The 14,633-nt window shown below is 59.1% G+C and overlaps 1 protein-coding gene across 3 annotated transcripts in view; it reads right to left on the bottom strand.

The window, feature by feature from the left end:
* LOC140392531 (small integral membrane protein 1-like) overlaps positions 1–14,633 on the bottom strand; it is a 37,421-nt gene that overhangs the window by 8,859 nt on the left and 13,929 nt on the right. For 2 of the 3 annotated variants that reach the window (XM_072477800.1, XM_072477798.1), the window contains exon 2: positions 367–509. In XM_072477800.1, the coding sequence (XP_072333901.1) occupies positions 367–470 (104 nt within the window). In that variant the 5' untranslated portion in view covers positions 471–509. Of the gene's footprint in view, positions 1–366; positions 510–2,566; positions 2,726–14,633 lie in introns of those variants that run through there. The other variant, XM_072477799.1, reaches the window with a different exon arrangement.

A 14,633-nucleotide genomic window follows, 5' to 3' on the forward strand; every position in this document is an offset into this window, starting at 1 on the left:
GTATCCCGGGGTTTTGTTCATTGTAACCTGTTTTGATCCATGTTTGTAATAAAATACATTAAAAAAAAGGAACTCTGTATTGCTTTAGACTTCTAGTTTCTGCGTGGCCAGTCCACCCACCCTGCACATCTTTAGGTTGTGGGGGTGAGACCCACGCAGACACGGAGAGAATGTGCAGACTCCACACGGACAGTGACCCAGAGCCGGGATCGAACCCGGGGCCTCGTCGCCATGAGGCAACAGTGCTAACCACTGCGCCACCGTGCTGCCCACATTTGATGGAACAGGCCCACCCCAAACCCACAAACTGTTCTTTTCTGAGCAGATGGTGGATTATGGATTAATTTTATTTGAAGTGAGTTTTACCTTTTCCAGCCTGTTGCTTCTATAGCAGAGATGCTGATGGTGACCTGTTCCTGCGCATTGTCATTCCATCGGCTGTACTGCACGTCTGTGTCGTCAGTGTTCATTGTTATGTCCAGTTGTTGATGCTGAAAGAGCGGCCGAATCTGTTACAACACAAAACGATGCCGTTTGTGCTCTTTTAGTTAATTATTTCTAAGACAGCGTGCTCTGGTTAGCTGAACAAGATTAGTAGAATGTAATTTAGTAACAACCCCCCCCCCCGCCCCCCCCCCTCCACCAGCCCGCATTCAGGTGGAACATGGTCAATCCACATCTTAATTCCATCAGCTGCCTTGATGTTAATACCCTCAATATTCTCATCACACAACTTTCCTTAGTTAGACTTGTCGAGTTTTACAGCACAAAAGGAGGCCCTTCGCCCATTATGTCTGTACTGGCCATCAAGCACCTACCTATTCTGATCCCATTTTCCAGAACTTAGCCCGGAGATTTCCAGGCTCTGGCATTTCTCGTGCTCATCTGAATGCTTCTTAAATGTTGTGAGGCTTCCCGCCCCTACCACTCTTTCAGGCAGCGAGTTCCAGATTCCCACCACCCTCTGGGTAAAAAGCTTTTCCTCAAATCCCCTCCAAATCTCCTGATGACCTTAAATCCATGCCTTCTAGTTATTGACCCCTCTACTAAGGGGAAACATTCCTTCCTATCGACCCTTTCTATGTCCCTGATAATACTGTGCAACTCAAACCAGGTCCCCGCCTCAACTTTCTCTGCTCTCAGGAAAACAACCTCGGTCTATCGTCATCGCTGAAACTCTCCAGCCCAGCTAGCATCCTGGTGAATCTCCTCTGCACCCTCTCCAGTACAATCACATCCTTCCTATTGTGTGGGGCAATTAACGCTGGCCCAGTACTCCCGCCTAATGAGTGCTTTATGCAGATCCATCATAACCTCCTCCTTCACTTGCCTCAGCTAATAAAGGCAAGTATCCCATACATCTACTTAACCACCTTATCTACCTCCCCTGCTGTCTTCAGGGGTCTTTAGACATGTTTCCAAAGGACCCTCTGGTCCGCTGTACGTCCTAGTGTCCTACCGTTCATTGCATTCCTTTGCCTTGTTCGTCCTCCCAAAATGCATCACCTCACACTTCCCAGGGTTAAATTCCATCTGCCACTGTTCTGCCCCTCTGACCAGCTCATCTATATCGCCCTGTAAACTAAGGCTTTCCTCCTCACTGCTTACCACACCGTCAATTTTCTTGTCATCTGCGAACTTACTGATCATAACTCCCACGTTTACATCTAGATTATTAATGTACTCGACAAACAGCAAGGGACCCACCCCGATCGGGTCCCCCACTGGACACAGGCTTCCAGTCACAGAAACAACCATTGACCATCACACTCTGCCTCCTACCACTGAGCCAATTTGGGATCCAGTTTTCCACATTGCCCTGGATCCCCTGGGCTCTTACCTCCTTGTTCCGTCTCCCGTGCGGGGGACCTTGTCAAAAGCTTTACTGAAGTCCATATAGACTACATCAATCGCACTACCCTCATCTACACACGTGGTCACCTCCGTAAAAAATTCTATCAAATTTGTTCCACACGATCTCCCTCTGACAAATCCATGCCGACTATCCTTGACTAACCTTTGCCTCTCCGAGTGGAGATTAATTCTATCCCTCATAATTCTTTATCATTGATTCTTTATTCTCTTTCATGAATTTGAAGCTTTTAACATCTATGCATTTGCAGGATTTTTTTTTAACTGTTAAGGTATAAAATACGTGTGATTCAAAAACTTGGGGTCCGATCTAATGACCGCGTTGGGCCCGGCGCTGATCCGTGCGAGCTGGTTAGTTCGCGGGAGAGGCCGAAATCGGGGTCCGCGGCAGGCAGCTATCAGTTTCCGATCTAATCAGCCCAATCCCATTGGTGGGTTCTGGATCTCGCCAATAGTCAATTATTACGCCAATTTCCATATCATTAATGGATCGGACCCCCTATGGAATGGCCTCCCGTGATCTAACCGGCTCCCCAGGGATCACATGGGTGCCCTTCAGCACACCTATTTAGCTATTGTTGTATTTCTTGTATAGGTCTGGGTCGCTTGTCTTGAACGCATCAGATCTGGCCTTAAGTAGGGAGTGAATCTCCCGATTAAACCATAGTTTCCAGTCGGGGAACATCCATGCTACCTTCTTTGGCATGCAATCTTCTACACTCTTGCTGCTGAAGTCTGCGATGGTAGAGGCATACTCGTTTAGCTTAGCAAGTTGGCTTGGATGCTGGTAGCTTTGTTACACTATTGGCTGTTTACTGTTTGATGTCTGGGGGCTGTGTGTTTGTTAGCTGCAGCCCCTTTTGTCTGCAGTCTTGAATCTGGAAAGGGATGTTCATTTGCTCTTCCACCATGCCCTGGGAGCTGCAAGGAGGGAAGAGACCACATGTTGACTTGGATGTTGGTGACTTCGTTATGTTGCTGGCTGTTTAATGTTTAATGTCTGGAGGCCGTGTTTTTGCTAGCCGCAGCCCCTTTTGTCTAGGGTTTAGAATTAAGAAAGAGGTGTTCACTTGCTCTTCCACCGTGCGCTGCAGCTGGGAGCTGGGGGAAGGGGAGAGAGTGCGAATTGACTTGGATGCTGGTGACTTTGCTATATTGTTGACTGTTTACTGTTTGGAGGCTGAGTGTTTTTTAGCCACAACTCCTTTGGTCTGTGGTCTGGAATCCGGAAAGGGGCGTTCACTCGCCCTTCCACCATGCCCTGCGGCTGGGAGCTGGAAGAAGGAGAGAAAGTTCACGTTGGCCCGGATGTTGGTAACTTTGCTATACTGTTGCCTGTTTCATGTTTGGAGGCTGAGTGTTTATCAGCTGCAGCCCCTTTTGTCTGTGGCGGGAGTCCAGAAAGGGGTTTTGTTTCCTCTGCGACGCTCTGCGTCAGTGTGACCTTCCGGCTGGTCTGCTGCTGGGAGCTGTGGAGAGGAGAGTGCGGCGGGAGGGGGAGGGAGCGGCGGGAGGGGGAGGGAGCGGCGGGAGGGGGAGGGAGCGGCGGGAGGGGGAGGGAGCAGCGGGAGGGGGAGAGTGCGGCGGGAGGGGGAGGGAGCGGCGGGAGGGGGAGAGTGCGGCGGGAGGGGGAGGGAGCGGCGGGAGGGGGAGAGTGCGGCGGGAGGGGGAGAGAGCGGCGGGAGGGGGAGGGAGCGGCGGGAGGGGGAGAGTGTGGCGGGAGGGGGAGGGAGTGGCGGGAGGGGGAGGGAGCGGCAGGAGGGGGAGGGAGCGGCGGGAGGGGGAGGGAGCGGCGGGAGGGGGAGGGAGCGGCGGGAGGGGGAGGGAGCGGCGGGAGGGGGAGGGAGCGGCGGGAGGGGGAGGGAGCGGCAGGAGGGGGAGGGAGCGGCGGGAGGGGGAGGGAGCAGCGGGAGGGGGAGAGTGCGGCGGGAGGGGGAGGGAGCGGCGGGAGGGGGAGGGAGCGGCAGGAGGGGGAGGGAGCGGCGGGAGGGGGAGGGAGCAGCGGGAGGGGGAGAGTGCGGCGGGAGGGGGAGGGAGCGGCGGGAGGGGGGGAGTGCGGCGGGAGGGGGAGGGAGCGGCGGGAGGGGGAGAGTGCGGCGGGAGGGGGAGAGAGCGGCGGGAGGGGGAGGGAGCGGCGGGAGGGGGAGAGTGCGGCGGGAGGGGGAGGGAGCGGCGGGAGGGGGAGGGAGCGGCGGGAGGGGGAGGGAGCGGCGGGAGGGGGAGGGAGTGGTGGGAGGGGGAGGGAGCGGCGGGAGGGGGAGGGAGCGGCGGGAGGGGGAGGGAGTGGCGGGAGGGGGAGGGAGCGGCGGGAGGGGAAGGGAGCAGCGGGAGGGGGAGAGTGCGGTGGGAGGGGGAGGGAGCAGCGGGAGGGGGAAGGAGTGGCGGGAGGGGGAGGGAGCGGCGGGAGGGGGAGGGAGCGGCGGGAGGGGGAGGGAGCGGCGGGAGGGGGAGGGAGCGGCAGGAGGGGGAGAGTGTGGCGGGAGGGGCAGGGAGCGGCGGGAGGGGGAGGGAGCGGCGGGAGGGGGAGGGAGCGGCGGGAGGGGGAGGGAGCGGCGGGAGGGGGAGAGTGCGGCGGGAGGGGGAGAGTGCGGCGGGAGGGGGAGGGAGCGGCAGGAGGGGGAGGGAGCGGCGGGAGGGGGAGTGTGCGGCGGGAGGGGGAGGGAGCAGCGGGAGGGGGAGAGTGCGGTGGGAGGGGGAGGGAGCGGCGGGAGGGGTGGGAGAGCCGGGAGGGGGAGGGAGCGGCGGGAGGGGAGGGAGCGGGTGGGAGAGGGAGTGGCGGGAGGGGGAGGGAGAGGCGGGAGGGGGAGAGCGGCGGGAGGGCGAGGGAGCGGCGGGAGGGGAGGGAGCGGGGAGGGAGAGGGAGGGAGCGGCGGGATGGGGAGGGAGTGGCGCGGGGGAGGGAGAGGTGGGAGGGGAGGGAGCGGCGGGAGGGGGAGGGAGAGGCGGGAGGGGGAGGGAGCAGGGAGGGGGAGGGAGTGGCGGGAGGGAGAGAGAGCGGGGAGGCGGAGGGAGTGGTGGGAGGGGGAGAGTGCGGCGGGAGGGGGAGGGAGCGGCGGGAGGGGGAGGGAGTGGCGGGAGGGGGAGGGAGCGGCAGGGGGGGGAGGGAGCGGCGGGAGGGGGAGTGTGCGGCGGGAGGGGGAGGGAGCGGCGGGAGGGGGAGAGTGCGGTGGGAGGGGGAGGGAGAGCCGGGAGGGGGAGGGAGCGGCGGGAGGGGAGGGAGCGGGGAGGGAGAGGGAGTGGCGGGAGGGGGAGAGCAGCGGGAGGGCGAGGGAGCGGCGGGAGGGGAGGGAGCGGGGAGGGAGAGGGAGTGGCGGGAGGGAGAGGGAGTGGAGGGAGGGGGAGAGCGGCGGGAGGGTGAGGGAGCGGCGGGTGGGGAGGGAGCGGGGGAGGGGGAGGGAGCGGCGGGAGGGGGAGGGAGCGGCGGGAGGGGGAGGGAGCGGGGAGGGAGTGGCGGGAGGGGGAGACAGCGGGGAGGCGGAGGGAGTGGCGGGAGGGGGAGGGAGAGGCGGGAGGGGGGAGCGGGGAGGGGGAGGGAGTGGCGGGAGGGCGGCGGGAGGGGGCGGGAGCGGCGGGAGGGGAGGGAGAGGTGGGAGGGGGAGGGAGCGGCGGGAGGGGGGAGAGCGGCGGGAGGGGGAGGGAGTGGCGGGAGGGGGGAGAGCGGCGGGAGGGGGAGGGAGCGGCGGGAGGGGGAGGGAGCGGCGGTTGGGGAGGGAGAGGTGGGAGGGAGCGGCGGGGGGAGGGAGAGGGGGGAGGGAGGGAGGGGGGGGAGGGAGTGGCGGGAGGGAGCGGGGGAGGGGGAGGGAGCGGCGGGAGGGGGAGGGAGTGGCGGGAGGGGGGGGAGAGCGGCGGGAGGGGGAGGGTGGGGTAGCGGTGGGGAGGGGGAGGGTGGGGGGAGAGGGGGAGGGAGCGGGGAGGGGGAGGGGGAGGGAGCGGGGGAGGGGGAGGGAGTGGCGGGAGGGGGAGGGAGCGGGGGAGGGGGAGGGAGCGGCGGACGGGCTGATTCGGACGCTGGAACCTTCTTTGGACTTGGTTTCTGTTTAAAGTGTATTTGTTTCCCTTGTGAAACGACACTGTTGTGGTTTTGCGTTTGCACTGATAGTTTGTAGTGCGCAGGTGTACAGCATGATGCCGTTTCCTTGTAGATTCATGCTTAGTGTGATATGTGGACTATGAATAATGAAAATATTCTCAGGTGGATTCCCGTGGGTAGATGTGCCACCTCCCTGTCAGAAACCCAATCAGACTGTGTGGACACTTTGCCTGACCCCTGACGGTGCCAATACCACAGCGGCAGCAGCGACAATCAAACAGCCAGGAGCGGGGTTTCAGTACTGGGAATATCCCCGCGACCAGAGGGTGCGTGTGAGTGGATCAGGGAGAACCCGAGCCTGGTCCAAGTAATGTCCCAGCAGGGGTCAAGGGTCCGGGTCTGGGGTCAGGGGTCAGGGTCAGGGTTTTGGGTCAGGGGTCAGTGGCTTGGGTCTGGGGTCCGGGGTCAGGAGTCTGGGTCTGGGATTTGGCGCCCAGCGGTCACTGCTGTGGTCAGAGGTGTGCAGGGTAGGTTCCTCCAGCATAGCTGACCTGTTGGATGGCTGCCTGAGAGAAGGCGGGGAATGTAAGGGTGGGGGAGGTTTGGGGGGCTCACCCTCGCCAATTCCTCACTGATATCATGCGGCGAAATTGACGGAGGCCCGAGGCACAGCCCACACCCTAAGGACACGCCTGCCCATCAGGCTGGGGAGGGACCCAGAGGGCTGGGTCAGCGATGGCCCAAAGTGTACGGGTGTCACCGGTCGCTGGCGGAGATGTCGGAGAGCATGTGCCGCAGGAGACTCCGCCTCAACTAGAGGACGGTGCAGCACCAGTGCCCTGACCTTGCGGACTTGGCACCACATGGACGAGGAGGAGGATATCCACCCCCGGTGGCCGTCAAGATCATCGCAGCTCTGAACTTTTATGCTTCGAGTTCATTCCAGGGGGCGAGCGGGTCCTGTGTGGCATTTCCCAATGAATGGCCCAAAGTGCATCTGTGGGGTCACGGATGTCCTGTTTGCCCGGTCAGCCGACACATAAACATTGACCTGGACCAAACCCTTCAAGATGCCTGGGCAGCAAGATTCTCCTCCATCACCGCGATGCCCCTGTGCAGGGGTAATAAATGGTGCACATGCCGCCTTGCGCACACCAGGGCAACAGGGAGTTCCCTTCAGTAACTGGAAGCTGTTCCACTCCCCCAATATCCAGCTCATGCATGACCACCACCTCCGGATCATGTAAGTGTATGCACGGTCCCCAGGGAGCGTGCCGGACAGCTACATCCTGGGACACTCGGAGACCCCCAGGATGACAGGCTGGTTCATGGGGGGATAAGGGGGTACCAGCTGAGGTCCTGTCTAGTGACGCCAGTACAGAGGCCGGAGACCGACGCACAGACCTGATATAACATGGCCCATGTGGCCAGCCGGGCTGTCATTGAGAGGTACATCGGACTGCTCAGAATGCGGTTCTGATGCCTTGACCGTTGTGGTGGTGTCCTGCAGTACACCCCTCCCCCTGCCCTCTCCCCAGAGGGTCTCCCTCTCTGTGGGGGACTGCTCTGTCCTCTACAACCTGGCACAGCAGCCAGGCAACCAGTTGGAGGTGGAGGAGGAGGAGGGACATGCGGCCTCATCTGAGGAGGAGCAGGAGGAGGGGCCTGACCTGGAGGGGGTGGATGACGAGGCCAGGGAGACCCCGGGGAAGCAGCCAAAGGATGGAGGATGGGCAGCAACGGCGAGAGTCCAGGAGGCCTTCGGACCAGGGAAGCCCATATCCTCGCCCACGTCTCATAGGATTAGGCTTCTTCTGTCAGTCTACCCTCCCCCCCTACCCCCTCACCCATCCTTCCCCTCCCGACCCACCAGTCCTCTCCCAACCATTCCCCCACCCACCCATTCCACCTTTGTCAGGAGGGGGGGGACTCGGGAGAGCTGGTGACTGCTTCGGCACTTCCTCTTCCCGGACGGTGCCCGGAAGGCCCTGGGGAACTTTGGGATGGGGGGACTCTGTGTCATCTGCCTTGCCAGGTTTTTCAGCTCCCCATTGTCTGCATCATGGTGTCAACGCCCTCAGCGATCCCCCCCCCTGTGGCCAGGCCGTGCTCCGCAGCGCCTCGGCAAGGCCCGACCTGAGACTACAAAATGCATCAGGGACATGTCCCCAGCGACTGTGACTGTTGTCAAGACCCTCAGCCATGGCAGCGACTGCGCGACGCCTTGGAACCTTCACTCGTGGTGCCGACGTCGTGTACCACGCTGTCCACTGCGGTCGCCACCCTGGCAGTGTTGGCCTCAGTGCCACACATTGCCGGCTCCATCTCCTTCGCCTTTGCCTCCGGGACTCCTCCAAACAACCATGGACCCGCTGGAGTGTCGCTGACATCCCCCTCTGAATCTCACAGCCGCTCCCTAACGTCTCCATCAGCTCCAGGTAAACCTGCTCCAGAGACTCAGCATCAGGCTGGGACCCAGCTGGGTCCTGGGACCCTGCAGACCTCCCACTGCTGTCTCGCCTGGGGGGGGGGTTCCTGCCTCCACCTGATGTGCATCAGCAGCAGTGTGGTGCTCATCAGACTGTGCCCCCGAAGCCTGACCAGTAACGCCGCCCACCAGTGCGTGTGGGTCTGTGCTGGCGGGAGCTGGGGATGACAGCTGTGACGCGTCGATGGTGGTATCCTCGGAGCGCGATTTGGTGCGGTTTGGGGGCGTAGCATCGGATGGAGATCCTGCGGGAGAATGGACATGTGGTCAGTGGGAAGAATGGGTCAGGCTGTCTGGCAGCAACGCAACGTGTGGCTGGTTATCTGGGTGGGGGGCCGGTGGATCCTCACCTCTGCGGACAGGCGGTGAACACTCTGGCCTCGATCTCCCCCGGGCTCGAAGGGGGATGGGCACTCTGCCTGTCTGTGTGCTCCTGCAGAGATAGACAGAGGGCCAGAGATAGACAGAGGGCATTGTGAGCCGCACGCTTCATGCATCGCAGGGAGGGGGCTACAGGGTGACGGACCTGGCCACCTCCGCTGGGCATGGGTGGGGTGTGCTGGTGGGTGCCAGGGCGTGCCTGGGCACAGGTGCAGTATTGTGCTGGAAGGGGCAATGCCAATTGCTGGCTCGTCAAGGGGGCCTGGGGCTGGCAGGGAGGACAGGTGCCAGGGGGCCGATACCAACTCACCCGTGCTAGCAGGTGGAAGTCTTACGGTGCTGGGTGGCAGTCCCCTTGGTCACCGTCCTTGCACAGACGGCCGCTGCCACGACCTCCCAGGCGGCACCGGCTGACCTGCGGCTGACCCTCCGACCCCCTGGGAGGAACAGGTGACCTGTCGCGACTCCACCGCAGTCTGGCCAGGTCGGCATCTCCAAATCGTGGGACTGGTGTGCGCGGTGGCATGGCTGCGTGCTGGGGTTTGCATGGAGGGAAAGGTTTCATCGCTGCTCCCACTCGTTAGCAGGGAGCTGCCGGGCGCGGTCCTGGCGAATCAGCCGGCGGGGCAACCATCTCCCCGTCAAGCCCGTGGGGCATCACTACCGGCCCTAACTGACGTTAGATACCAGTCGCAGTCTCGCCAGGTGGGCCGTCGGGTCCACGTGCTCCGTACCGCACCCCCCCCCCCCCCCCCCCCCCCCCCCCCGCACCCCCAGTTAGATTGCACCCTTCAGCAGGAAATCTGGGCAGGACTGGGGGAGTGTTGCATTGACAAAGTTGCTGTCTTTTAGTTAAACCCCGGTGTCCTTGTCTGTTGGAAACTAAAGTAAGAGCAGGGAAATTTTCCAGATGACTTAATGGCTGATACTTATTAACAGGAACCAGCAGAACTTACTAACTGGCTCTTTTTGCTGTTTTAAAAAAAATTTATTCTCCTCCTTTTTCACATTTTCTCCCACATTTACATCCATCAACAATAAACAATAATCAGCAAGATATGTCAGTCCCCATAGTAACAACGATCCCATCCGCCCACCAACCCCCAAACCTCAACCCGCGTGTTTACATAAACAAATGACAAAAAGGAATCAGGGATTACCCGTAGTCACCCTTAATCTACACAGCTCCCCACCCCCCCAACCAACACCGTCCAGCCTCTGAGAGAGTACCGTACATGATACCCCAGAGTTGTAACACCCCCCCCCCCAAGTCTCCAGCTCCTCCCGCCCACTGCCTCTTGTAAAACTCCTCCTCCCAACCTCGGTTCCTTCCCCCCAACTTTCCACCCCGGCTAGACCACTCGGACCCTGTTCTGCCAGGCTCCGATGGCCCCCACCTCACTCCCGTTCACTGGCGGGCTTAAACCGGCCAGCGTGGAGGCCCCCGCCCGGGTCCCTTTCCCACTTGCCCGGCCCCAGGAAAGCCCAAAGATCCCCTTTTAGCACACAAACCCCGCACATCCACCTACACCCCAAAGAGCCCTCATTTCGAGTGAAAGTCCCGTCCCTTCCCTTGTCCAAATATATACCACATTGGCTCCTTTAACCTCTACACCCGCGCGCAGTGATACAAAAAAGAAGAAAATACAGTCATGAGGTTACATCGGCACTTGGCCATTCCTCAATTTGCCAGTTCTGCCACAGTCCTTCTGCCTTCACAAACTCCTCCGCTGCTTCCGCTATTCCAAAATAAAAGTCCCTGAGCTTGTAAGTCACCCTCAGCTTCGCTGGATATACAATGCCGCACCGCACCTTGCTAATGTACAGTGCCCTCTTCACCCGGTTGAAGGCAGCCCGCCTCCTCGCCAGCTCCACCGTAAAGTCCTGGTATACACGTATACCAGCTCCAGCCCACTGCACCACCCGCTTCTGCTTGGCCCAGCTCAGGGCCTTCTCCTTCACACTGTACCTACGGAAGCACAGAGTCACTGCCCTTGGCGGCTCACTCGCCTTTGGCACAGGCCTCCACGACCGATGAGCCTGATCCAGTTCATATCGGGAGGATTCCTCCCCCTCCCCCAATAGTTTTGCCAGCATCGCGGCAAAATACTCAGTCGGCTTCGGTCCTTCAACTCCTTCGGGCAGCCCCACAATCCTCAAGTTCTGTCGCCTGGATCTGTTTTCCAGGTCTTCCATTTTTCCTCGCAGATCCTTGTTAGTGTCCATCACCTTCCGCATCTCCTTCCCCATCGAGGCAAGTTGATCACCGTGCTGCAATAACGTCTCCTCCACTTCCTTCAGCGCCTCCCCTTGCTCTCGCACCTCCGCCACTGCGCTCGCCACCTCCGTCCTCACCGGGGAAACCGCCTCCTCCACCAGCACACTCAAGACCTCCCTCATCTCCTTCCTCACCGTCTCCATGCATTTTGCAAACTGCCTTTCGAATTCCGCAGCCATCACCTTAGTTAGTTCTTCAGACGTAAACACTGTGGCCTCCCCGGTGCTCCAGCCTCCATTTTCTTTGCTGACCCTGCGGTGACCTTTCCACTCCCCGACGGACTTTCAGCCGCTTTTTTCACGGCCGTTTTTTTGCTGTTTTTTGGCATCCTTCTTCTCTGTGCGCTGTCTCCCGACTTTTACTGCCTTCACTGGCCCTAGGACCGGGCGTTACTCCCCGACAATGCCGTTCCCGAACGGGAGCCCTCCAACGCACGGCTGCCTCCCGCCCGCCGTCACCGGAATTCCCTCTTTTTGCTGTTTATGACACTTTGCAGAATGCAAATTCCTGCTATGCTTCCGGGCATTTCAACAGACAGCACTTTAAAAGTAGTTGATTGGTAGCGAAGTGCTTCGAAGTGGCCTGAAGCTGGGCAGGGCGCTATATAAATCACGCTCCTTCTTTCTTTTTAAAAGTAGCACCAATGTTAACGAATGTTTTCTTCCCTCCACAACTCCCTCTGATTCCCACAGGTCAATCTTCAACCCCCCCCCCACCCCCCTGCCCCCCCCCCCCCCCCCCTCTGCCAACTCCAACCCCCCTCCCAACGCCAACCCCCAAGAGACGGATTCAATTCTGGCTTTCAATAATTATCTGAAAAGTAATTGCAGAACAAAAGGGAAGAGGCGAGACCAGCTCTTGCAGAGGGCTAGCATGGACACAGCGGGCTGAATAGCCTCCTTCTGCATCCTGGCCATTCTATATGTCAGTCACCCTGAGGTAAATTGCTTTCTTTCACTGCGGGAGCCAGAATTCTCTTCATTCATCAAGTGAGGAAGGATGCAGATTCTGCAGAATCTAACCGCACTCGTACACGGGGCAGCAGCAGCCTGGCTGACACCAACGGACTTTACTTTGGATTCTGGGTTGCCTCCTCTGGTCAGAGCAATTCCGAGAGGTTTTATCACCAAACCATTCACCCTCTATCGCCCTGGGTGGAATCTCCCAACCTGCCCGCAGTGGATTTGGTACCCGGCAGGCATGGTAAACCAGGCAGAAGCTAAAGGGCTGAATTCTCTGCACCTCGACGCCGAAATCACAGCTGGCGCCGGGCGGAGAATCCATTTCCCCGCACGGAATCAGGACCGGCGCCGGTTCTCGGATTCTCCGGGCCCCGAAAAGCGGCGTACTCGGAAAGTACGCCGCGCCGCAAAGCACTGACCTGCGGCCATTGCCAGAGGCCCCCGACTGGCTAATGTCCCGATGTAATGTAACATGCTCCAGCCGGTCGGGATACTAGCGTGGCGGCTGCGGACTCAGTCCACGGCCGCCCTGGTCGGGCGCGGGCCGATCGGAGGGCAGGGGGGTCCTTATACTCGGCCGGGCAATGTTCAGGGGGGGGGGCAGCCAGGGTCGGTCGAGTGGCCGACCGGGTGGGTCTATTTTTAGTGCCCAGCTCTGCGGTCTGAGTCCGCCATGGAGCACGGCGTGGCCGCTGGTGGCTGTCGCCGTGCGCAGGCGCGGCCTCTGACCCAGACGTGCGGGGGCCCGTATCTGCAGCAAAAGCTGCTGGGTTTACTCCGGGTCCCTGCTCGCCTGCTGCAGGAATATGTGGCCCTTTCACGCTGCTTTTCCTGGCGTGGGGACACAGTCCCAATAACGGAAAATCCAGCTGAAAACGTTGGAAACCTGCCCGCGTGAGATCCAGTTGCAATTCTGCCCATGGTGGGCTAATAGCGGGTCGCTCTTCCCACAGACTGCAAGCGCAAATCCCATTCGCATCTCACGAATGTTCATTGAAACAGCTGCCCTCCAGAATCCAGTCAGGCCTGCTCAATCCTGTGTCTCGCCCAAGGAAATCACATCAGCGCCAGTCCTGATTGGTAAGGGATGGCGTCCTCAGCTCACCAGAGACTTGAGGCCAGTACAATTGCAAAGCCTACCTACGAGAGTGGCGCACTGCTCCTGAAGCAGCGTCCCCCAGCCTGCCGGGCAGACGGGTTCCTGCCTCCATCTCCATGCCAAGCTTCATTGACTGCACCAGGCTGCTGGACCCATGCCAGGCAGCAGGTACAATCATGGGAAGCATGGAATACCTCAGCTGCCGTGAGAACCTAGGGCTGTGTGCGCCACAGGAAAAATGGACAGCTTGGCCTGCAGGGCTGTCCAACAGGTGATGCCCCTGGGTGTGGTGGGCTCTGTACTGGGCTGCAGAGAGTAGGGTGATGGTTACAGGGGGGCATCTGCAGCCTGTAGATAGGGAACACAATATGAACAAAGAACAAAGAACAAAGAAAAGTACAGCACAGGAACAGGCCCTTCGGCCCTCCAAGACTGTGCCGACCATGCTGCCCATCTAAACTAAAATCTTCTGCACTTCCTGGGTCCGTATCCCTCTATTCCCATCCTATTCATGTATTTGTCAAGATGCCCCTTAAACGTCACTATCGTCCCTGCTTCCACCACCTCCTCCGGTAGCGAGTTCCAGGCACTCACTACCCTCTGCGTAAAAAACATGCCTCGCACATTTCCTCTAAACCTTGCCCCTCGCACCTTAAACCTATGCCCCCTAGTAATTGACCCCTCTACCCTGGGGAAAAGCCTCTGACTATCCACTCTGTCTACGCCCCTCATAATTTTGTAGACCTCTATCAGGTCGCCCCTCAACCTCTGTCGTTCCAGTGAGAACAAACTGAGTTTATTCAACCTCTCCTCATAGCTAATGTCCTCCATACCAGGCAACATCCTGGTAAATCTCTTCTGCACCCTCTCTAAAGCCTCCACATCCTCTGGTAGTGTGGCAACCAGAATTGAACATTATACTCCAAGTGTGGCCTAACTAAGGTTCTATACAGCTGCAACATGACTTGCCAATTTTTATACTCAATGTCCCGGCCAATGAAGGCAAGCATGCCGTATGCCTTCTTGACTACCTTCTCCACCTGTGTTGCCCCTTTCAGTGACCTGTGGACCTGTACACCTAGATCTCTCTGACTGTCAATACTCTTGAGGATTCTACCATTCACTGTATATTCCCTAACTACATTAGACCTTCCAAAATGCATTACCTCACATTTTTCCAGATTAAACTCCATCTGCCATCTCTCCGCCCAAGTCTCCAAACGATCTAAATCCTGCTGTGCCCTCTGACAGTCCTCATCGCTATCCGCAATTCCACCAACCTTTGTGTCATCTGCAAACTTACTAATCAGACCAGTTACATTTTCCTCCAAATCATTTATATATACTACGAGCAGCAACGGTCCCAGCGCTGATCCCTGCGGAACACCACTAGTCACAGCCCTCCAATCAGAAAAGCATCCTTCCATTGCTACTCTCTGCCTTCTAATACCTAGCCAGTTCTGTATCCATCTTGCCAGCTCACCCCTGATCCCGTGTGACTTCATCTTTTGTACCAGACTGCC

Source organism: Scyliorhinus torazame, chromosome 16 (genome assembly GCF_047496885.1).
Source record: "Scyliorhinus torazame isolate Kashiwa2021f chromosome 16, sScyTor2.1, whole genome shotgun sequence".
Lineage (NCBI taxonomy): Eukaryota > Metazoa > Chordata > Chondrichthyes > Carcharhiniformes > Scyliorhinidae > Scyliorhinus > Scyliorhinus torazame.